Here is a 25,532-nt window from a genome sequence, read left to right as displayed (position 1 = left end):
CTGTAGAGTTCCTTCTGTTACGTTACCACATTTAGGGAAAAGTGATGCAAATTCCTCAGCTTTACTTCTTTAAATCCAACATTTCCAGTTCTGATTAGTCAAAAGCTAGATTGGAAGAACTGTTGAAAAAAATAAGTGCATTTACATATAACTTCTAAAAGATACACTATTGCACAGCATGGAAATACACTGAAACATAGAATCGTAGAATAGTTTGGGTTGGAAGGGACTTCAAAGCCTATCCAGTTCCAAGCCACTGCCATGGGCAGGGACACCTCCCACTGGATCAGGGGCTCCAAGCCCCATCCAACCCAGCTGTGCTTCCCCCAGGCACACAATGAATGCTAAAGCGCTTATCTTCTCTGGTAGAGTCTGAATATCAAATATCAGCAATAGATAACACCAGTCACTAAGATGCAACTACAAATTTTAAAGAGTTTCAATCATAAGATCAATCAAGATTTGATTTTAAACAAGTTCGGCAATCAGCACAGGGAAAGGGCTGAAACACTGAACTATAAACACTTCAAACAGCAACATTTCTGAAGTGTTTTATTGCTACAAACGGGTACATCTTATCACAAAGAGCTACAAGGCATATTATAACACATACTCTATGACAGAGTGCAACGCAGTTCCCCAAACAGCCACACTCAACAGCACATTTTTGCAGTTACTCATTCTGCATTAAGAGGTAAATCTGATAAGCGTGTGCCACACAGCATTTCATACATTTACCCCACAGACCCGCCTTTCTTTTCCACTGATTAGCCCCAAAATTATTATACCCAACTTTCAATACACACATCAAAAAATAGGATGCTTAAAAAAATATACAACACAATGTCTTAATTGGCTTTAACAGTCAGTTTGCTATAAAAAGCTCAACTAAAATAGTCATAATTTCATTTTAAACAAAACCAGAAACACAGAGGAATTATATAAACAAGTTTCTCCACGGAATGGAATGCATGCATACGGTGGGGAATCTCCAACAACATCATCTCAGACTATTAAAAAGTCTTTGCCACTTTAGAGCAGTAATAAAAAGCCGGTTTGCCCCTCTTCCCCTCAACATATTTTCATTCTCTAGCACTTAGTTATCTTCAGTGTGGTCTAAAGTGAAGTCAGTTTGTTCTTCAGCTTCCTCTTCCTCCTCTTCCTCCTCCTCCTCAGCCTCAGCTGGCTCTTCAGCTTTCTCCTCCTCTTCTGCCTGCTGCTCCTGAGCCTGATCATTAATCTCAAAAGGATTTTCACCCTGAAGCAGAAAATTGAACATAAACACTTTAATATTTATTGCAAATATGAAAATAATACTCATCATTTCAGCGAACAAAAAGGGCGGCCACTCAGAAACATTATGGCATTTTATACAGCTTTTCAATAGGCTGGAGATTTTTTTGCAAGAAAATTGTAACAGATTTAATTTTAAATTAGCGACAGGTCATTTTTACGTGCACTGGAAACTGAAAACAAATGGCTTTGAGAAAAAAAGCCAAAATATGCTACACAAACTGCAGCTGAACTGCAACATACAATAAATCAAAATTATATGGTTAACTCTCAATGTGGTTCTAAGAATTACATCTGCTTCCTTTTCCTCCCCAATTAAAACTGAACCTGAGCAGACCATTCTGCTTTTCCTTATTTAGTCTTCATTCACTCTGAATCATTCTATCAAAAAGGCAATTCAGCCATAAATAACGACAAAATCTATAGTTAATTACACTGACCAGCCTAGAATGCATTCCACTGCTGATCTAGAAACATTATCCAGCAGATTTCTCAGTGTTTTAAATGTCTGCATTCTAGGCTCACAATTTCTCTATTTCATCCAACAATTCAGTACAAGACGTACCTCGGCTTTCACTTGTTTCAGATATTAAAGAACTAGGAATAATCAATAAGCAACAAAAAGCAACATGAAGTATTAGGAGTTTCTTTGCTAAAGCTCCTTTCATGTTCAAACATCCGACAGAACAAGTCTGATCAGAACAGATGACAGCAATCACCACCTACACTAGGACTGTGATTTCAAGAACGTTATTTGCAAGATGATCCAAAAGAAGAATTGAGTACCAGGCTCTTTGTGCTTTGTTGCTTACTTACAAAAAGAACCATCAGTATTTTTACTGCAGTTAAATTTTTCAGGCGGCTTACAAATCACCGAGCAATCAGAAAGCTGCAAGACCATTTAGCAAATGCCACTGAATAAAACTGTGGCTTCAGGGTTATCCTAAAATGAAGGAAATCATGCATTCAGATTGAAAGAGTAGCCTTAAGAAAGCAGAAGGTGTTGAAGCCAAGTAATTCCCAGTCCCGAGATAATTTGAAGCACATACTGTATTACGGCCAGCCCCAGCCTACAGCACTCAGCTGGCAGTGTCTGAGCCCAGCCAACTCGTAGCCACCACACACAAACCTCACAAACAGGGCAGGATCAAAACTTCTTTAAATTACTAAGTCTGGCTTTTTTAAAAGCAGAAAAGGGAAAAGTAAGATACACAGAAAGCTGGTGTGACAAGCTGGGTTTCCATAGACAGACAGAAATAAGCTGATTAGTGAGCTAAGAGCACTCCACCTGGCTTCAACCCACGTTCCAGACAGGACAGAGGAAGGATTCAAACTAACCTGGCAGGGCCGGACACAGCACACTGTTTGGGGCTGAACAGATCTTAAACAATAATAAGTATGGCCAGCAGATCAAGAGAGGTGATTCTCCCCCTCTACTCTGCTCTTGAGAGATCCAATCTAGAGTCCTGTGTCCAGTTCTGGAATCTCCAATATCAGGATATGGAGCTGTCGGAGCAAGTCCAGAGGAGACCACGGGCATGATTCGAGGGCTGGAGCCCCTCTGCTATGAGGACAGACAGAGAGTTGGGGTTGTTCAGCCTGGAGAAGAGAAGGCTGCAGGGAGACCTTAGAGCAGCTTCCGGGACTGAAAGGGGCTCCAGGAAAGCTGGGGAGGGACTTCAGACGGGCATGGAGTGATAGGACAGGCAGAATTGCTTTTAATTGGAAGGGGGAAGATTTAGATTGGAGATTAAGAAGAAATTTTTCACAATGAGGGTGGGGAGGCCCTGGCCCAGGGTGCCCAGAGAAGTGGTGGCTGCCCATCCCTGGAGGGGTTCAAGGCCAGGCTACATGGGGCCTTGAGGAACCTGATCCAGTGGGACAGGGGTTGAAAGCGGGTGGGCTTTGAGGTCCCTTCCAAATCAAACCATTTTGTGATTCTAACTTATTTGTTGCCAAGTGCCAGCCAGACCATCAGCCCAAATTCCATTCCATTGTCAACCTCAAGCAGTTACTCCATATCTCCATGGGGCAAATGAAACAGCTTAAACGGAATTTGTTGCATGAAACCCCAACAGGGAAAGGTGGGTTCCCAACACTAGTTGTGGTCAAGAGGTGGATGAGCACAACTCTCAGCACGGGGTGTGCTAGAAGGTAGTGCCAGCCCAAAAGAAAATGTCCCTAACTCAACTTCATTTGAGATATGCACCTCTTCCAGGTCACATGTTAGAAGAAGAAATTTCCCAATATGCGCAGAGAAATACAGCAGTGTAGTGAAACAGGAAAAAAAAAAACACCTTTCCTCTTTTTGCTGCTGTCAAACTGTGTCAATAGGAATCCATAAAAACCAGGAGCCGCTGCCCTGCAGTTTTGTTGTTCTCCTGTCAAAGGCATTTGTGATGCTGATGTTGCCTTTGCAACCTGGTACAGATCTGTGCAACTGCCTCCCAGGTCTGCCTTGCTCCCAGTTTCCTCCTGCCACGCTGCATGTGTGGGATAGACAACGCCTTCCAGAACAACACTGAGGCTTAGGCTTTTTGGTTTCTGAGGGGCTGTGGTTGTTTTGTTTGGGGTTTTTGGGGTTTTTTTTGGGTTTTTTTTTTTTTTTTTTTTTGCTTGAGCAGTAGGAAGGGCTCTTTTCCCCAGGCCAGTCTGCCCTTCATCTCCAAGAAAGCTCCTTTTGGTTGTAACAAGAGCTCTCTCCTCTCCTTGAAGCCTGCAGGCATCAAGTGCACATTCACATGCTCCGATTCAGCACACACTGTAGAGTAAAACTGGACTCCTTCTGTCTGCAGCCAACTATAAATGTGGGTAAGAAGAAGAGGGATTTCACACCCCAGAAGCCACACACATCTCCCTGAGCCGGAGCTGCTGGAGCCTATTAAGTTTGCTTCACCCCAGGAAATATCAGCACTAGGCATTCTGAAAGTGGTGGTGGTCTCCCTGCGAAGACAATCCTGCAAATTTTATCTTCCTCAGTTTTTCAACTGATGAATGGCCAACTTCCACTCCCCCTTTCACCAGTCCCCACCAGGGGGCTGTACAGAGACACTGGAAATGCTGCAGGTATTACAGGCTGTGATACCTGGCCATGCAGAACAGTTGTCCAAAACAGATTCACGCAGCCAACCAGACATAATTTTGCAAGACATGACTAACTTGACATTTTAAACCATGATTAACTGCTGCACTTGTCATATTTCTGCAACAGAATATTGCTTTGTCTGAAAGCTGAGGGAGCCAGAATTGTTTAGTGTGAAGAAAAGGAGACTGAGGGGAGACCTCATCTTTGTCTACAACCACTTGAAAGGAGGTTATAGCGAGGTGGGGGTTGGTCTCTTCTTCCTGGTAGCCAGCAACAGGACAATGGGAAATGGCCTCAAGATGCGCCAGGGGAGATTTAGGTTGGATATGAGGAGGAATTTCTTTACTGAAAGGGCTGTCAGCCATCGGCAGAGGCTGCCCAGGGAGGTGATGGAGTCCCCATCCCTGGAGGGGTTTAAAAGACGAGTAGATGACGTACTTTGGGGCATGGAATAGTGGCAGGGCTGGATCACTGGTTGGAGTCAATGATCTTACAGGTCTTTTCCAACCAAAACCATTCTGTGATTCCGTGAAAGAAGCTGTTGTTTGGGCACAGGCAAAACTGTAAGGCAATTAAAAGTAGCTACAAGACCTAACAATGGAACTACAGAGGAAGTCACTGTGTTGGCCACAGGAGAGGAAAAGCAAAATATTTTGCTAAAATAAATTCATGTGTTTCTTAGGTCACTTATCTGCAACATCAGCTGCCATGCTTTCTAAATTCTCAGCTCACCACAACTACTGTTGGAGGCTTTCATTTTTTGTATGCTGCCATGAACCCTGAAAATTCTATAGAACAAAAAGTAGTGTGTCCACTGAACCTTAGTACAAAGTCAAACACCAGAGCCTTTACAAATGACTCAATTGTTTAGAAGTAAAGTGTTTTTTGCTTATACAGTCGGTATTACACATAAAGACACTGCTAAGGCTTCCCTAAAGCTTGATCTTTTTAATAGAAGCATCTAATTAAAAACTGACCAGGTATACATAGAAACAGTAAACAAAACCCAAAAGCTGGTAAGTTTGAAGGTGGTCATCTTTTCAGCAAACAGTTATCTGACACAACAGTTTAAGACAGGCAAAACACATCAGAAGTACATTCAATCTGTGAGCTACCAAAAAGTCAGAAATAGATGACAGAGCACTGCAGTTTAACTCCATCAGTATGGAGGAAATACTGGTATAGCAAACATGACAGGTTCCTTTTTTCCACTTGCACCTTACCTTCACATACAGCTCATACCGTGCCTTGACTATGGGATTATTTAAGATACTGGTGGCAGTAAGAACACTCTCCCTTTTTATTTGTTCTCTGTAGGCCTAGGAAACAAATTTTACAGTGAATCATTATCACACACCTATTACAATTGTCACACATGGTCATGGTCAGTCTCTGTAAGGAAAGTAACAAATGTATTGCAGCATGAAATGCTCATTCTTAGCTTTTAAGTCCAAACCACATCATAAGTTCAATTAAGTTTGGTAGCATTTATACTTTACTGCTTCAGCTTGATCAAAATATATATTCATGTCTTGCTACTATAAGCAACTACAACCCCGTACCTGTCTACAGCCACAGCCACCTGTTCCCATCTACAGATAACACAGATGCTTTTCCAGCACAGGAACAGAGTTGGGAGATCTCCCTGTTCCTGCAGTGAGGTTGGAACTGGATGACCTTTAAATTCCCTTCCCACCCAAATCATTCTGTGATTCTATGATACTCCATCATCACAGAAGCTTATATATAAGCCAAACAGTAAGTAAGATCGCTAAAGTAACATGACAGCTGTGACTATTTCCCCCCCCCTCACGCTAATCTTACAACCCTTCTTCCAAGCTTAAAAGTTTATCATTATAAGCTGTGGCAGCAAGCAGTTCCATACTACTGCTAATTCTAATCTGAAGTGAGAGCAGTTTAAGAAGATAATATCCAAGCCAATAAAAGAGAGCGGGATTGCTATCTTGCTAGAAACATATGCATTACATTTCACGATTTGAATAACAGAATCTTCCCAACTCTTAATGGCAGTAAAATATTCCCATGCAATAATATAGTCATTCCTGGTAACCTTCTCAGGACTTACTACCGTCAGCCTTTAACTACAGCAACACTTTACTAACCAGGGGTACTTAAGCGCTGGCTACTTCAGGAGATGTTACTTTTACAAAGTGGAACAAAGACATCGCAGCTGGCTAGAGAACAAGTAATAACAACAAGGACTTAGAAATCAGTTGCCCCAAGCCCTGAGGCCCCTAACACTTCTCACTTACTATCAGGTTATGTTTGCTCTGTTTTTCCTTTACTAATATGTCATATCTTACTTGTTTTCCTTTTGCGTGATCAGGAGATTTTAAATGCTGCTGAACAGAACTGTGCAAGGCGGGAACATACACGCTGCAAGCACTGCAGTGAACAGTCTCCACTTTCATCATGTGGTCATCAGCAGTAACCCCTGCCAAAAAAAACACAACACAGTCAACACAAAGCCTGTTACTCCAGGGACACTGAAGAAGGGAGTGTTTTTTTATACCAGAAAATTAGAGCTCTCAGTTGTTAAACATGTCAAACTACACCCCAGGGGGATATGTTTCCAAAATTCAGGTACCAAAATTAGGTTCTGAGGGTAATGTTGAAGGAGGAAGTTTTTCACTTGGATACTGCTCTCTAGACTGTGCAAGAGGGCCAGGAAGTTTGCTGTCCAAGGTTGATACATGAACACTACCTACCTAAACAGAGGGTAATAAAAATGCTACAACAATCAAACTGAACTATGTAATGTATAATAATCCCATCTATTAAAATCAATAACAACTAATATCCTTAATAATAAACGCTTTTATATTAAAACCAAATAAAGCTTCACCAAAGCAGTGGGATTTACTTCACCCCTCACAAGAACAACCACTCTACCTCCTTGCCTCTCCTCATCACCAGGAAGAAGCATGAGTCCAGTTCCTCTTGCAATTTTAAATATTAGCTTGGCAACAGAACATTTTAAACGCAAACAGGTTCTCCAGTACTTAAGGAAAGGACACAAAAAGAATCTGGGAGATTAAGACGTTGGCTTTTAAGTAGCTTTTAGCATTGAAGTTTTAATTAAGATAGTAGCCAAATACAGTTATTGCCTAAAGGAAAGGTGCTCAAACTAATCTCCTCTTGCTCTAGCACATCTTTTGAAAGCCTTCCAGCAAAAGATAAAGTCAAAGGATATGGCACAGCAAGGCATGGATCCACAAAATGCTCTAGAAAACTGCCTGCAGGGCAGCCAGAGGGAAAAAAAAAAATCAGGCCAAGATGCACCCTGGGTAACCAAGAAAGTGCTCAAGCTCCTCCTTCTGTCAGTGCCCTCAAAATCACAGCAACTAACACTCTTACATTACCCAGATCCTCGCCATCATATTTGACCATTACTACCTTACAGGTTTATTATACACTGTCTTTCAACCTATGCGCATCCACCTCTTGCCACTCCTCTGGATATGAGACTCCAGCAAAGCCCACACAATTCTGTTTGCCAAGCACAATGTTATCTCACTTTCTGACACGGCTACTTGGACAGCAACCATAAATACGTTTGCTATCTCCCACTGTGCTTACATTCCACATCGTATCAGAAATGATGCGAGGAATCCAAACCAGATACAGCAAAGGAGTGAAAACAAATCACTTCAATCCAGACATTTTATCAAATTCAAAGAAGGATGGAAGGAGAACAGGCCAAGCAGAGCCCCACAGCACGCACTTGCGCATAAACAGCTTTACTCACCTTCCATTATATCTTTTTCAGCAGCTTGAGCATTTTCTGTTTGGTTACTCGTCTGTTGCTTACGCATAGCTGTCTTCTTGAATTTATTCACCATGCACTCCTATAGAGAATCAGAAACAAACAAGTTATAACACATTCGATGTACGATTCTTCATATTCCAAGAACAACCTATACTGAAAATATTACTTCAAATAGCTCTGTAAGAGCAATTAATTATCAATACTTCTTAAGACACTACTTTTAATTGCAAATTCAACACTATTCTACAGATTCCAAATTTGCTTGGACTTGTACCAGGCCATCTGCAAAAGGACAAATGATGATAAATTAAGCATGTTCTGAAGTTACATAGTGAATTGTTAACTACATTCTAATGTAAAAGCGTTATATACATCAAAAACTACTTGTCTTACATGAAGAAACTCCATCACTACTTTGTCGAATTTGGTTTGCTTCTGAATATGATCCAGTGTTTCCTGGTGAGCTGCACTCTCCAGATGTGCCTCAATTTCTTTTTCTTCAAATGTTCGGAATTTGCAAAATGAGCAAGTAAATGCCATTCTGTCAAAAGAAATCAATTAAATAATATTGCTATTAAAGAAACATTCTTCCCTCTCTTCTCAAAATTCTGAGGACTTGACAAACCTCACCAGAAAAGGAATGTGGAAAGCATATTTTTTTTAAAGAATGCCCAAACGAAAAAGAAAAACAATAAATCCCAGTTGCCATTATGAAGGGTGGAACCAAATATGAACCAGGCCAGTCCCAGAGTAACTAATTATCTATGCAAAAGATGAGAACTGCTGAAATCAGAAGCTATTTAAAAGTCACATTATCCTCCGAGTGTATCCATCACAGCTCTCTACTACGTGTCAACTCTTGCAGTACTTCTCACTTCGCCATACCAGCTGACCTGGTTTCAGCTCACTGTGCTGATTTCAGCCGGGATAGACTTCATTTGCTTTGCGATAGCTGGTGTGGGGCTGTGGTTTGGGTTTGTGCTGGAAACAGTGCTGATAACAGGGATATTCTGACTATTGCTCACAGACAGTCAAGGCCTTTTCTGCCCCCCACACTACATGCCAGTGAGTGCTTGGGGGCACCCGGAGCTGGGAGGGGACCCATCCAGGACAGCCAACTCCAACCGACCCAAGGGATTTTCCACACCACTGGACATCAGGCTCAGCAATAAACCAGAGGGAAGAAGGGGAGGATATTTAGAGTTAAGGTGTTTGTCTTCCCAAGTAATTGTTATGCATGACAGAGCTCTGCTTTCCTGGAGATGGCTGAACACCTGCATGCCGCTAGGAAGCAGTGAATGAATTCCTTTGTTTTGCTTGCATGTGCAGCTTTTGCTTCACCTATTATGCTGCCTTTATCTTAAACCATCAGTTTTCTTGCCTTTACTCTTCTAATTCTCTCTCCCATCCCAATCAGCACTGAACAAGCAGCTCTGTGCTGCTTAGTTGTTAGCTGGGCTCAAACCACACCACCAGTCCACGATTTCCTAACTACAGTCAAAAGAATCCATTCAAAGCTTATTTTCCACACAAAAACTACATAACCTTTATTATACTGAGGAGCCATACTTCCATCTACTTATTTTTGCTACAATGTAGCTCACCACACACAAAAAGTCATAATAAAGCAAATTTCTAACAACTTATTAAGTCAGCATGAGCACACATTTAAGAGAAGCTCAAGTGTGCACTGCTGCACTCGTGAGAGAAAAGGAGTTAAAAGGTCTAGTGAAAGATCCAGCCTTCTACACCACAGGATTTGAGTGCTGGGGCTTGTGTCGATTTTTTTTTAACATATTCTTACAGAAATAGAAAGGAGAAGAAAAGCACTGCACATAAGACAGACATTATAGCACAAACCTGTATCCATCACCGTATTTTTCACTGTTTTTCTCCCTTCTACGCCTTTGCTTCTCTCTCCTGGCCTCAATTCGTCGCTTCTCCTCTTCTTCACTTTTAACTTCTCCTTTGCCATCTTAATATGCAGAAGGATTTTGAAGTGTTACATTCAAAAAACCACACCCATGAGAGTATCCACCTTCCCTGTATCCTCCACAGATGCCCCAAAACACAGAGAAAAGCCCTATCCTGAAGTTGTTCGATGGCTTATTTAAATGCCATGGAAGTTCTGATTTGTTTTCCTCCTCTAAAGGCAACCAATTTAAACATTTGCTTCCAACAGTGCAAACTTAGTAGTTAAGGGTATACATTCTAGATTACACCCAGAGTAAGGAAAATCAGACTTCAACAAAACATTGCTATGTTGTCCCTAGTTATTAAAGGCCTCTTCAAGTCAGTAACCAGAACGGGACACCGGGGTGCATGGGAAGAACACCTTATTCACAACTGCCCATGGTTCTAGGGCACCATTGCCACAATCCCCTTACAGAAAAAGCAACTCTTTACAGCTATTCTGCCGAGAATGTAATTTCCAAAAGCAAAAACATGGGTTCTCATATAGCAGACAAGGCAGCTTTTCATTGAGCTATTGGACACAAACTTCAACAACTTCATTGTTTTTCTCCCCTAAGCTTCACTTAATCTCACAGAAAAACATTCTAAACATTTTCAGCTGAAGAAATATATCAGGAAAGGAAGACCCTGCTACGAGGGCTGAACAAACACCAACCAAAAAACTCAACCACCACACAACAAAAACCCAACCAAACCTTCAGGGCAAACAAACGATTAGAAATCAGCTTAGCAACATTAAAGACTTCTAAGGACATGGACTTTCTGCATATGTGTGCTTATGTTAGACTTTCCTACATCTGCTTAGAAAGCCCAGGGACAAAATGAAACAGAATATTATTCAGCAAGTAGTTTTAGAGCAGGAAAAGGGGGATTCATGCAGTTTTCATCTGCAGTTCAACCCTAGGAGAGAGTGGACTCTCCAGGTAATCTGCTTCTATCCAAGACACAACAGAAAGGAAAGTACAACAGCATAAAACAAGAAAAATAGGACTGCAAAAAGCTCTGTGGCTCTAGACGTGTCAAGAGTACTCAGAACACTTCTACTGAGCAACAGCTTAAAGTTCTTTCTGTTTTGAAGCACAGAGTTTCTATAATTACTTAGAGACAGAAAAGAGAAAAACTCCTATCCAGAAGATTATTCTTTTTCTAATACATGAAAACAAAAACCACCGTCCACCCATGGAGGCAACACCCATTACTGGTCTCAGGATTTAAATTTCACTTAGTGCTTTACCACCAACCCTGGAAACTTGCTTAACTGCTGTAAAAATCACCTGGTACAACATTCTGTAGAGTGGAGTGGCCTGTACCTCGCCGCTCAAACTCAAAAACTCAAGTGCCTGTGCTGTTACAACAGCCAGGGAAGCGAAGCCTCAACCTACACATGGACTGAGATTCCCCACTAGGGTTCTGATTCTCCTCCAATGCACCCGGTACAAAGTTTTAAAAGATTAAGTAAATCAACTCACCTCCAAAGGTCTGATATCCAACATCATAGGCATCTCTTGTAAAGTCTTCATATATGACAACTGCACCACTTGTGTCCACTTCGATTTCCTAAAAAAGTCAAATCCATAGATTTTGTAAGGAAAAACTCAACAATGCCACTCTACATCCAGAAATGACAGTGCAAATCATTTCCAGTAATCTGTCATCCAAGCAGGTCACAGCTGCATGAATTCAGGCTGACTACCTATGACAACACCAGCAGTTGTTCACATGACAACTCTCAGTGCACTGCAAGAAAAGGCAGGGCCTACAAATGCAGTTTAAACTCATATTCCAGGCTCTCTGCACAAGCTATAGCTTTCATTTGAAATCAGCAAGGATTTCAAACTGCCAACAAAAATAAGACAGTTTTAGACAAAGGAAAAAAAAATCAAGTTTAGGAAATCTTACATAGTTAAGTGCTTAATTTTTATAACTCTAGCTTAATAATTATTAAGGTATACTGTACAAACTTGTGAAAAAAATAAAATATTTCCCAATTCTTAGATTCTTTACCTCTATAGTAGAATCCTGGAATGATGACTTCATGTCTGTAAACATAAGATGAGGAACAAATAAATAATGGAGCAGCGATGTGAGTGTCAGTTCATTTTCAGCTTGCTGTGCAGCCAGGACAGACCACAGCTACAATTTATAATGTTTTAGTATTAATATTAATTGTAAAGTCAGTTTTCTCTAGGAATGTAAACTAAAGACTTCTAGATGCAATCACCTAGATCTAATGCTACAAAACAAGAAAGTGGAGACTGAAAGAACATTCTAATTTTGTGATATATTTCCAACCACACACTGAAGACTGATTGCATCCCATTTTCTGTTAGCCATTACCCACTTTTCAGTTCCCAACTACATGATCCTACTTAGAGCACCTTTCTGTTCAAGCCTCAGAAAACTGTATTAAACTACCACGTAGTTTCTTCCTCCCAGCCTGAGAGCCACAGGGCAGGTTGCTTCAAAGTGCGTTCTGGTAGGCGCTACCTACTCCAGTTCTTGAGTAACCTCGATATTATAGAGTACATCAGCTGACCTAGCGCCTCAAACTGTTACCGTGCTCTTGCAGTTAAGGGACCAGCCTGTTAATGCACAGAAGCATAACAAGAATTACAAAAATCAAAAATAAAACATTTGTGTGCCAGTTTCTGCCAACTCTGTGTGTTTACTTTGCAAGTTTTGAGCTGAAGTAATTTTAAACATTTTTCAGGTGTGATTTGAAATAAACCTATTTAAAACACCACAGAGTCAAACAGCTGAGGAAATCACAAGCACAAAAACCTAAAATTTTACTGCCATGCCTGTCATTCAGAATATCTCATACTCAAGTTTACATCCTCTCAGAGCAAGTAATTCATTCAAACCTTATCAGAGAATTTTTCTCCAGTTTGGTCTGCAACATCAAAATTAGAGTTGTAGGACATGTTTAGCAAAGTGAAAAAAAGTTCTACTAACACTTTCCAATGTATATTTCCAGTTCTTCTCGTCGTTCTGGAATTCCATATATAAGAAGGAACAAACTTAGATTATTCTCTAACAATTCTCACTGTTTTCTCACAGAATCATGGAATGGTTTAGGTCAGAAGGGACCTCAAAGCCCATCCGGCTCCACCCTATGCCTCCACCTGCCTATGGCAGGGACATCTCCCACTGGATCAGGCTGCTCCAAGCCCCATCCAACCTGGCCTTGAACATCTCCAAGGTTGGCACAAAGTTTGTTTGCCTCACCTCCCCTCTCTTCTTCACCCTCGCCTTATGCCTTCATTTTAGTTGCATTGCAGTCAATGCACTAATTATATTTGGACAGCAGCGCCTGGGCTCATGCAAGGGTGCATTTTAGTATTTCCCAGGCACTGTCACCTATGGCAGCCCAAGATCTGAAATTACATTCAGTGGTGAAAATCTCCCCCCAGGAAATATTGTTACAAAGTCTGAACGAAAACAGTCTTCAACTGTGCATATTTAAACACACCAAAACATTCAATGTTATTTAGCAAATCATCTTAGCAGTACGAGAGCTGGAAGAGCAAATTCGTAAAACCTGTTGTAGAGCACTTAAAAAGTAGAAAACCAAGTGTCAGAAACCCATACGTACAGCCTTCTTTCTGAATAGTAAATCACTCCTAATGAATAGAAGACACTAGTAATTTTAACTTTATTTTGGCACTTGCTACTTACTGGGCGATTTTTTCTGGCTCAGCTTCAGAATAGGTTTTGTCATTTTGGGTTTCTTGATAAAGGTCCCACCAGGTTTGTTATATGGTTGCGGTATCATTTTCCTTTTTATTCCTCTCGCAGCAACGGCTGCAGGACTGGGTTTGTTGTGATAGTCAACAACAATTCCAGGTCTGTGCATTCCTCCAAAGTCTCCCATATGCTGAAAAGTTGGGAAATCGAAAGAAAGGTATTAGAATATGAAATTGATGGAAACAAAGCAATTACTTGGTACAATAAAACTGCAAACTAGGTAAAATCTGCTTCCTAGAGCCAAATACAGGGGAAATTTAAGCTCCCAGTTTGCTGTTGTGTTGTGCAATGGTTTTATGGGTGTTTGCCCAGTAGAAGGAGTACGTTTGTATAAAAACTGTGTTTCTGCTTATTCAGAACCATGGTCCAGACAATGAAAACATTATTAGGGCTCATATCTCAGCCTAACACCTGGGCACCTCTCCTCAGATTCTTTAGATGATGAACATGCCAAATGATTAGCAAAGATTTGAAAACTAAGAAAAGAAGGGTGTCCGAGGTGGAAAAGTGCTTAACTGGAGGAAGTTTTTTCTTTAATTATTTTTTCACCAAATTCAATATATTGAGAATTTAGAAGTTGGGCCTGGAGAGAGAAATACAAAGCATGGCAGCAACAGGAACGAAAGCTCTGTTACAAGACTAAGCCTTTCTACTATTTCTGAAACGCTGCACAGTCACTTGTGGACCCCTGTTTATGAAAGTTATGAAAGGAGTAATCTCAAGAGGGAGAAGTTAGGGAGCTGCAGTATTTTCAAAAGCACTAACATACTTAGTATTGACTTGATTATTTGATTAATAAAGGGCAGAAGAGAGCGCACTGACTGGATGGATGACTTGGATAAGCAGAAATATTTGTATTGCCATGAGAAAAGATTTAGCATTACACTATCAAAGTTGAAAGAACATTAAAAAAACATACTTTGGGAACAGTATGACTGGTCTTTTTAAGCAAATTTCAACTGACAGAATATACCAGAACAAGCACTTTTCTTAACCAGAAGTCCATGCACAAGGCCTCCATGTTAATTTATTTAGTCAAGATAGTTACAGAACTACCTAGCATGTACATTTACACTGTACACACGTAAATTTGACATGAAGTATGCTCTTGGATTATCTCAAGTACTTCATTTTTAAACAGACAATCTCTCTATTAAAGGTGCAATGCATTTTACATATGGTAAGGAGTTAAGCCTTTACATTATCCCTCAGTACAGAAAAGAATAAAATTTCAAAAGCAAAAAAAAGAAATAAGGCTACTCAGTTGTAACTCTGCACAACACTTTCAGACCTAAAAGAGTTCTGAAAGGATGGTGTCTAGGAACCCAGTGCTTTCAGATTCACAAGCAGAGAAACGTAACAGATTAGAATCGTACCATGCTAGCAGCCATGTTTATCCCTCAGCTACAATTTGAATATAGCAACTATAGTATGCGAGAATGCTGCAAAGCTGACTCTCCAAAACAAAAACCACCACACAATTCAGCATTTAAAAGACCCAGTAAAAAATAATCTATGTGTACACTTGCTACAAACAAGCTGCATGGTTTAATATTAAAGAATTGCTTCCCAAAGAAATATGGCACACTCTGGAATTTTAAAAGATAAATTACACCTAGAGGCACAGGCAGAAAATGTTCACTGTACTCTTCAGCTTAAAAACATAATTAGAATTGGGTATTTAAAACCAAGATAAAGGGACACCATCAACTCAAAAGTTAGTACTTCTGTCAGAGCTTTTTTTAACTCTCTTCTGTTGTTCTTCTTTTCCCCTAGCTCATTCACCATCCAGCTTTACTCCTCCAAACTGTGAGCCACTATTTTGTGTGCAGTTCATTTTGCTGTTTCTTGGACACACAGCTTTTACATCCTATACCAGAGAGGACTCCACTGAAAAGGAGTTATAATAGGAGTCTTCAAAACAAGATGAACACAGGTAACAGGACTAGGCACGCTATCTGGAAATGAACCTCCGTTCTGTAAAAGGACCTGATTTCAAGTTGATGATGTCCCTTTAACTATGCTTTAATTTTGAAAAGAAAGTCACTGTGACTGCTAATGCTCCACCTTTGCCACCTCCTCCCCATCTCCCCTCCAACACACAAGTCAGACTAAGGGTTACTTTTAAAACAAGACTTGTTTGATAAACCATGTGTTCCATATATTAAAGAATTAGCTAAACTTTTACCTTTAAAGGAAACAAAAACCACTCTAGCATTCACCACCTGGGTTTTTTTGCTTATACATTGCACCTTTAACCTACTCAAAACTTCAAGACTTTGAATTAAACTTTTACAATATTCAAGCTTCCCCACCAGCAAAAACGCTAGCGTTTACAAGGAAAAATGCAAGTCCTTTTAATCCCTTTTAGACCAAACCTAGTACTTTTATCTTCACCTTTCAAGCAAAAGGAGAGATTTAATAAACCTTATCAACTAGTCTTCTATTACTCATTACTTTCAACAGAAAGAGGGACTTGGGTTCTACTTGAAGACTGCTTCAAGGGGGTAAACAACATTGTCAACCATGATCATTTGCTTGGACAAAAACCCCGCACTGTACCGAACAGTGCATTCATTTTAAAGCAGTGGTCTTGAAAGGGTTTAAAAGAGTGTCTAGTGAAAAGAATCCGAAAAGATTCTGTACTTACTCCTCGGCCTCGGCCTCTGCCTGTTGATGGTCCTCCATAAGCATCATAGTTTCTGCTTCCAAATCCACTTTCAGGATAAGCAGGCGTTCCTCTCCCCCGAGAGCCTACAGGTGCAGGCTTCATATGGGGTGAAGAAAAACTGCTGTAGGAAGAGTAACTCTCTCTTCCTCTGTCCTCCATAAACCCAGGCCTCAATTTTGAACGGGAGTAAGGTGCTTCCCAGCTAGACCCGCCCTGGTTTCTACCTCCGAAAGAGTCAAGGCTATTCCGGTAGGAGTTGTCAAATCGACCACCATAACTACCTCCGAAGCGGCTTTGTTCGGGTTCATTATAACCATAGCCAGATCTGTACAGATCTCGCCCACCCAGAGAAGACCCGGAGTCGTAAGACTCATAAGGTCCAAACCTGGAAAAGTTGCACAGTGAGGAGAAAAAAAAGTAAGCTTACTAATGTTATACATTTCAAAAGACAAGTTATCAGTTGACATTTATCAACTAAAATCAATTTATTACTATACTGGTCCGTACAGTTGTGTTATTGCTTTATCTTGATTAGGGCTGGGCAAGTCGCACTGTGGCCAGATAGAAAGCTATCTGAGCCAGTTTTGGCACAAACAATTCTCAAGTTCAGAATGCCTGAACTTTGTTCACTTACAGTTTTTCAGCAACAAGTATTTACTAAGCATTATTAGAGCCCAGCCCTAGTCTCACGCAAATAATCACCTGCAGACATTCATAGGCTAGTCAAACTGTCCTTTCTTCAAAAACCATGCCCTTGTATTCTAGCAGTTACACAGCATTAAAAGGTAGCTTAGTTCTGAACTGAGGGGGGGTGGAAAATAGCTGCTTTTTTGTTTTTTAAGTGGAACAGTTGTGAGTCTTGAACACTCTACAGTTCTGATTTTAAAGGAAAAATACACATGCTCTACTCATATTTATACTTTTTGGAAATAGCCATCCCTGTAAAAATCACTCTCCCAATTGGAGTTCGTGATCGCCACCCTTCACTTGCAGACCATTACGTCTAGCAACTCAGGATTTTGGAAGTCTATCACAGTGCATGCACAATGGACACAAGAACAGGCCTTGGAATTTCAGAGCAGGTGACAAGAAACTGAAAACTTTAGTCATTTACCACGAGTTTGCTCACTATTGAGATCAACAATATCTGGAACCACTTGGAAGGGCAACACATTAGTGTCCCTGTAGGGTTATAATCGGGCGATTCAGCAGGAGCTGGGAAAGACAACCCCTTGACTGATAAAATATGAACTAGAACAGACTCTAATTACTAACTGCATCTGTAGTAAACTGAATGGCTTCATTTTAAAAATGTTAGTCTCAGAAGACCCAACGCTACACGAAGTGACGCTGTCTACAAGAAAGAGCCCATGCACATTAATGTTACATGGTAAGAGACATTCTGGGGTTCCAGTGGTCATTCAGCCTTCATCATATGCAGATTACTAGATGGTAGGTACAGCTCATTCCTAAATCTCTGCTCGAGATTTTAAGTCGATCTTAATGTTCATCATTAAATAAATTATACTTAACTAAAATGTTTAAAGAACCGTGCAGCAAAACCCAATGCTTCTCCAGCCTCCCTACTTTGTCCTGTCCTTGCCCAGTGGCACCGCAGTGCCTGTAGACGAGACTCATACAGGAGCCTGGCTATGGCCAGACAGGGATCAAGGGCGCACACGGGAAAACCATCAGTTTATCCAAGTTTTCTTCACATTGTTTCCTCCCAGATAATCACTACTCTGAAAAGCATGCTTCTTTGAATACAATATTAAAACCTAAATCAAATCAGCTGCTCCCTAGCAGTTTTATCAGGAAGAGCAACAGAAACAGTATCCTAGCATGAAATAAACATCTTTAAGACCACTGCTTCATAATTTTGCATTTTTAGACCAATCCATCTTACAAAGCAGCCCAGAACATGCACACAGTTTTGAGTGTAATCAGTACCTGCCAATGAAATAATCTGGACATGACTTTCAGATTCAATACCAAGGTCATTCAAGCACTGCACATTCAAACCAAAGAGCACATATCCTAAATGTTCCTTGAAAACGGAATGTTGATAGATTCAGGCTAAGGTACTAAATCAGATAGGTCTAGTCTGCTATGTCAGAAATGGTATTGCAGGCCAATCAGCTACTAATTGCTAGCCATTACCAAAAAATAACACTTTTTCCTTTTCATTCAAAGACGCATTGTTTCACTTTCAAACTTTTCAACAAAAATGGCGATTATTACAAGAAACTCTTACAGTTTAATATTTGCCAGTATTTATCGAACATGAAGATTCAGAACCAAAGCATTCATACAAAATCATAGCAACATGCCTCAGGAACACTTAAGTTAGAAGACATAATGGTTCAAACTTAAATTGGACTTGATCAATTCTTGGGACAACTGAAGGATTATTTTACCTGTTACCACCACCACCACCTCCTCCGCCTCCACCTCCATGACTCTCCATCCCATAGGATTGGTTAAGGTAAGAGTCCATGGATCGTGGGCCACCATAGCCTCCATGCCCATAATCACGGTCCATGTCTAAAAAAAGAGCAGAAAAATGTTTATAAAGAAAGCAAGCAAGAAGTCTTATTAAGTAATCTAGCTTAAATACTTAAGTAAAAGGTTCACTCTTTGCCACAGTGTTTACAAACAAAATAGGACCCTTCCAGCTGCAAACCAATTTCAACCCTGTGCTTCAGGAAGCTGTGTCTGTCATCATCTGAGCACCTCTTAACCGGAATCCAGTTCACATTTTTTCCCAGTAGTGTGTAACTCAGATTATTGTTTCATTAGCTGCAACTTGGACGCAAGTTTAATTAAGAGAATTAAATGAAGAAGCTTGATGCAGAATAGGTCAGAAGTTAGTGGAGCATTAAAAGACCGCTTCCCACACTCTAACAACACACACAGCTCACAGACATCTGCTTTCTCTATCCAACATCACAACAAATCTTGACCCACATCGACAGACACTTGGGTCGAGGTTCTGAGCCATCACACTGCAGTGCAGGCTCTGTACATAGGCTACAGACCAGCAAGAGAGCTTTCTCCCATTTAGCCAAAAAACTCATCCAAATCAGCTCAGCGTTGCAGTTCACCAACTGTACTAACATGTCAGTAATTCAGAGCTGAACTGATGTTCATCACATCTTTTTATGTTGTACTGACATCTGGCAAAAAAAACCCCAACAACTTATTCCTTACCCCTAAAAGTCCTGTTTCAAGAACACCCCAGAAATTCAAAGCACAAACAGCTTCACAAAGCTGCCGAACAAGTATGATCCACTGCCTCCCTATAGCACACATGATCTGCACTTCGCTGGCATTCCAGTGATTAAACCCACTTCCCGGTACCAACCAGTACTAAATGAGGGATATTATAAAGAAAGTCTGGCAAGTCTAGCCCAGCAGAGAAGGCAATGCAGAGAAGGAAAACACAGTCAATAGAGGAATAAGAACATGACCATACAAAGACCCGTCTGCTCTAACAAGAGAAAAGATTTTATACATTTCTCCAAGTTTAAACCATTGCTTTTTCCAGAAAATAAAAGGACAACAAGCTCACCTGAAGGCATGAGAAATTTTCCTATTTAAAGAAACAGTTAATATCACTGCACAACAATAACTGCAGTAATGAAAATCCACTGACAAGAAACTGAAAGCACATCAAACGAAGACCACTCTCTAATTCAGAGTTCCCAAGCTGCAAACCAGTGAGGGCACATCAACACACCGAAGGAGTGCTTGCACTGTCCCTTCCACATCTCCAAATGGACAGTGACATACAGGGGACTGGGAAGTGGGACAGACATCTTTAGCCTGGCCTAACAAAGGTGATTTTATAATCTCCTTCTGACTATTGCATTAACTGTTCTAGCCTGCTGAGCAGTTGCCCATCATCCCAACCACTGCCTTCCTCGTTCAGCCATTTTATCAGCTGCAAATTCTACTAAAGATTGATAGATTTTACACTTTGTGCCCAGAGCTTGACAAAGACACTGTATTCAAATTAATAAGCATAATATTTCTTCAGGCATTTAACTCTGCTTTACCCTGAAAGTCTGTTCTCCAGACAGGCTTTATCCTAAAACGGGGAAAGTGTACGAGACAACAGTAAACATTCACTTAGGTGAACCAAAGTTAAAGGATTACAATTTTTTAATGTAGCATCTGAATAATAACCATTACACAGCTTTAATTATTACAGTCTCTGGGTAAATAGCTTATTAGTTGACAACCTCACAACCACAAGCAAAGACCCATTTGCACTGGCCTCTTTCACATTTTTTATTCTTCCTCTACTAACCAAAGCAAGACAGACGATCACGGAGCATTAAAAAAAAAGCTGTATCTGCAGCATACAATTCCCTTTGCCTGCAGCCTGCTCCCTGTTCCATCGGCTCTGGCTGTCACCACCAGTGGAGATGTCCAGAAGCTGCCTGTCTGCCCAAACTATTCAGCCCAAATGTGAAATTGTTGCCCACGCTAAAAACACTAGAGAAAGACCACCAGGAGCTGTACTGCAGTGTCTCAAACTGAGAATTTGGAAGTGGAGGACTGCATTTCAGTTCAAATAGTAACCACTGATCCAAGAAACCTTTGAAGATATATTGCATGTGTACCCACAAATGCTACAGAGAGGGGAAGAAAAAAAAAAAAAAGCAGTGGTTCATATTTGCTCCTGAAGTTTAAAAAAGAAAGAATAAATTTTCTGAGCTGATGAAGGCAAAGTATCCGAAACAAAGCACGGAAGGATCAGGTTTTGGTATCTGCAGCTCCTTGCATAAATACGGTGTGGGCGGATGAGCTGTTAAACCAAAGAACAGAAACAGAATTGCAAAGAATGACCTCGCTTTTCATTTCTAGATCATACTCAAGGTCTACTGGAGTAGGGGAGAGGGAAAAAGAGTTATGTCAAGGGAGGGGGAATACATTACCTCTGAAATAAAAAACAATGGGACACTAGAAGACAAGTTTAATTTATAAATTAAAATGTTAAAGCATATTTAGTCCTTCAGATTAAAAAAAAAAAAAAAGCCATGTCAGGAGGAGAGATCATTTAAAATAGCTGCAAAATAAACCTCGCTAGCCAGCAAAGGCAAATCAAGTTTTCCTTAGGGAAAGAACTAGGAAGTTAAACATGTAATAGATAAGAGTCAGAATCTCTTGGTACAAAGGACTCCATTTAGAAGAAAATGCTTAAGATCAGAGAACACTGAAATCACACAGCACAAAGAAATGGAATAATTTTCAAGTGGAGCATATAAAAAAGGCCAGGAAGATGAGAAAGGAGAAAGATCTTGCAGTTGTAAATAATAAATGAAAAAGAAAATAAAAATAAAAATAAACTTTAGACAATAAAAAAACAGAATACTGGCTTGAAACAAGCTAAATCTCCCTACATTTTAAATTCATAATCCACAATGACTCTATCAAGCTTAAAGATCTTTTGTGCAGTAGCAAGCAGCTTTTTTTTGCAGGCACATTACATTTTTCATAAAACCACGCCTGCCTTAAAAATACCAACCTTGTCATTAGATACAGAAGCTTTAACACATCACTGTGTCCCACGCAAAAGGAACCAACCCAACAATGCTGATGAATTTTAGCCACAGCGCCACTTCCCGTTCCAGATTAAAAAGATGATAGTCACAGTAATCAAATATATTAACATGAATAGCTAATAATATTAACAAAATTAATTCTACAGCCCACATCATCTCTGTCTCAAAGCAAGTCCTCAGCAAGGGACAAAAGCAGAATTACAGCAGCCATCAGCCAGACGTGCAATGAAAAGTGCTTCGCCCCAGCCAAAAGTTTCCAACAGGAAGAACTGTGCCAAGAACTCAAAGGAAAACTGGGCAAAGATGAGAACTCTCAACATCCATCCTCTATTGCCATCTGCTGGACCCCTAAAAAACAACCTTTCATCCACTGTACAGAATTAGGGTAAGATAAAGCTTTACACACACCTTGCTAAGGCACATACAATGCATAAACAGTAGCGTTACATGTTTCAAGCTGCATATGTCAAACTTGTTTAATAATTATGAATAACGGAAAGCTTAATAAGCACAACGAAAGCTATTATTACAGAGGTACATGAAAGGAACAAGCTAATTATACAACATAAATCTGATTGCTTACTTCCATAGAACAAGCTTGCATTCACTTTAACACAGCTCTCAGAACAGCAGGCTCTGATTAATGGCTACAGTAAATATTCCAACAACATACTTTAACTACCACTTGAGAAGAACCTTTTCTACTAAAAATCTAAAGGACATTTAATCACGAATCAATACAGAAGATTAATAACCAGGGCCACAGTAAAATAAATAAATTAAAGCTATCAAGAAACATAAATCCAAAATAATATCATTGGCAAAAAAACTAAGACTCAAGGAATGTATCATAAAAATGACCATACTGCAATCAAAGGTGCATCAGTAATCCAGCGTGTTATTTCTGTATAACAGCCAACAGAGCATCAAGAGATCCAAGAGCAAACACTTAATTTGATGGCATCTGTAAATGAATCTTGAGTTCTGTTTATGGTAAACTTTTTATAAAAACATCTTTTAAGTATGTGTCCACACGGTGGCAAGATATGTCAAAACATTTCTTGAGTCTTACTAAACTCACAACTTCAATCAACCCACAAAAATAAGTGCATTCCTTTTTGTTGTATCTATGTCGTATTTTTGATAGCGTAAACACGAGAACTAGCTTTTGCTTTATCACATTTATGTTTTCTATATTCCTTCCCAAAATATTAAAGTAAACTTTAAGAAAAAAAAGAAACCAAACCCAAGCAGTTCCAAGTTCTGCTTTTTCCATGTCTGTATAAAAACAGGGAAACATCTTCTTTCAACAGAAATCATGAGAATCAAATACAGTCGTCCATAGACGACTGAAGACAAAACAGTGATTTACGCAAAAAGCATCATCACCATAAAAACTCTGTTCCCGCCCATCCCCACTCCTCGATCTCACAGTTTTAGTCTGGAACGTGCATAAGTTCATGTTGCCGTGCCCGAGCCGAAAACAGAGTCTTGCTCCCAGCCAGTTGTAACTCCTCCAGAAAACAACATGTGCAGTCAAACCATGTTAAGTACTTCTAATAACCCATTTCTCTTCTGTGTTCTTTTTTTTTTGTCATAGAATCATAGAACAGTTTGGATTAGAAGGGATCATGAAGGTCACCCAGCCCAACCTCCCCTGCAGTGACCAGGGACATCCTGGGCTGCATTAAAATAAGCATGGCCAACAGGGCGAGGGAGGAAATTCTGCCCCTTTGCTCTGCTCTCAGAGACCCCCACCTGGGGTCCTGTGTCCAGCTCTGGAATCCCCAGCATAAGAAAAACATGGACCTGGTGGAACAGATCCTGAGGAGGCCACAAAGATGATCTGAGGGCTGAAGCCCCTCTGCTATGAGGAAAGGCTGGGAGAGTTTGGGTTGTTCAGCCTGGAGAAGAGAAAGCTCAGAGGAGATCTTATAGAGACCTTCCAGTACCTGAAGGGGGATACGAGAAAGCTGGAGAGGGGATTTTTTTAAAAAGGCATGGAGTGATAAGGAGAAACAGCTTTAAATTGGAAAGGGGACAATTTAGATTAGACATTACAAAGAAATTCATCCCTCAGAGGGTGGGGAGGCCCTGGCCCAGGTTGCCCAGGGCAGCGGTGGCTGCCCCATCCCTGGAGGGGTTCCAGGCCAGGTTGGATGGGGCTTGGAGCCCCTGATCCAGTGGGAGATGTCCCTACCCATAGCAGGGGGTGGAACTGGATGGGCTCCAATGCCCATTCCACCTCAAACCATTCTGCGATTCTATGACCTTTCACGAGATCAGGCTGTCAGCACCGACTGCTCAGCCCCAACGCTTTTTTTTTTTTTGTACAGGTTAGACGTATTTATAGCTCATACCTGAGACTGACCCACTGGGCATGTTCACACCACAATGCATGGGGGTATCTGGGAATCTCCAATCTCTGTCTTCAGCTGGAGAGGATGGGTCAGTGAGAATGACTTAGTGCTTTACCCAAGCGCTGGAGGGGAGAGACCGGCGCCCGCGGGCCATTCTCTCCGGCCGGATCTCCTGGCACGGCCGCTGGCCGAGCTCGCCCCGCACCCCCTCCCGTCGCCCCCCACACCCCCCGCTCGCCACCCCCTCTCCCGCCGCCCCCCGCACGCCCCGCTCCCCTCGCCCCCTCCCGCGCTGCCCTCCCGCCGCCGCAGCTCCCCTGGCCCCAAGGAAGAGGACGAGGACTCTGAGGGGGCCCACACAAAGCGGCCGCTGCCATCTTGCCTGGCGGCCGGGCCCCGCGGCGGCAGCGGAGGCGGCGGCTGGGCCCTGCCCTCGCTCTAGGGGGTGCGCCCTCACCTTCGCCGTAGTCCATGGTGGCGGCGGGACCGGTTCCCCGGCTCGGCTGGAGCGGAGGCGGCGGCGGCTCCGCGCTCTCCCCCAATGGCGCCTTCCCCTCCCACAGCGCGCGGCGGGGCGGGGCGGGGCGCGCGCCGATTGGTCCGCGTGGGGCAGGGCGCGCTCTCATTGGTCAGTGCGGCGTGCCACGTGATGCTCGAACGGCCAATCAGAAGACAGGGCCTTGACGCCCCGTGGAGGCGCTGGGGCGCGCGGATGGGCCGAGGCGCGAGGCGGGACGCACGGCGGCCATGTTGGACCCTGGCAGCCGCCATTTTGCATCCTGGCGTCGGCGCTTCTCGTGTGGATCGGTGAGCGGGGGTGTCCCTCAGGGTCTGCACGGAGACCCGCTGTTCAGTGTAGAAACACAGACTCATAGACTCATGGAATGGTTTGGGCTGAAAGGGACCTCAAAGCACATCCAGATCCACCCCCTGCCACGGGCAGGGACACCTCCCACTGGATCAGGGGCTCCAAACCCCATCCAACCTGGCCTGGAACCCCTCCAGGGATGGAGCAGCCACCGCTGCCCTGGGCAGCCTGGGC

General features: G+C 41.7%; 1 protein-coding gene across 2 annotated transcripts; it reads right to left on the bottom strand.

Moving 5' to 3' along the window:
- Positions 1-535: 535 nt before the first annotated feature.
- ZNF326 (zinc finger protein 326) lies at positions 536-25,095 on the bottom strand. 2 transcript variants are annotated; one of them, XM_054072851.1, is made up of 13 exons: positions 24,948-25,095; positions 24,491-24,565; positions 18,978-19,104; positions 16,540-16,945; positions 13,821-14,019; positions 12,147-12,181; positions 11,612-11,699; positions 10,029-10,143; positions 8,562-8,709; positions 8,148-8,247; positions 6,703-6,833; positions 5,602-5,697; positions 536-1,258 (listed from the first exon to the last, which is right to left on the bottom strand). In XM_054072851.1, the coding sequence occupies exons 1-13, from the start codon at positions 24,961-24,963 to the stop codon at positions 1,097-1,099; spliced, it is 1,698 nt and encodes a 565-aa protein (XP_053928826.1). In that variant the 5' UTR covers positions 24,964-25,095; the 3' UTR covers positions 536-1,096. The 2 variants fall into 2 exon arrangements, with proteins under 2 accessions (XP_053928826.1, XP_053928827.1); XM_054072852.1 differs by lacking the exon at positions 24,491-24,565 and having other exon boundaries at positions 24,948-25,071.
- Between the last annotated feature and the right edge of the window lie 437 nt (positions 25,096-25,532).

Source organism: Cuculus canorus, chromosome 8, assembly GCF_017976375.1.
Source record: "Cuculus canorus isolate bCucCan1 chromosome 8, bCucCan1.pri, whole genome shotgun sequence".
In the NCBI taxonomy this organism is placed as follows: domain Eukaryota; kingdom Metazoa; phylum Chordata; class Aves; order Cuculiformes; family Cuculidae; genus Cuculus; species Cuculus canorus.
This window is presented reverse-complemented; position numbering and strand designations above follow the sequence as displayed.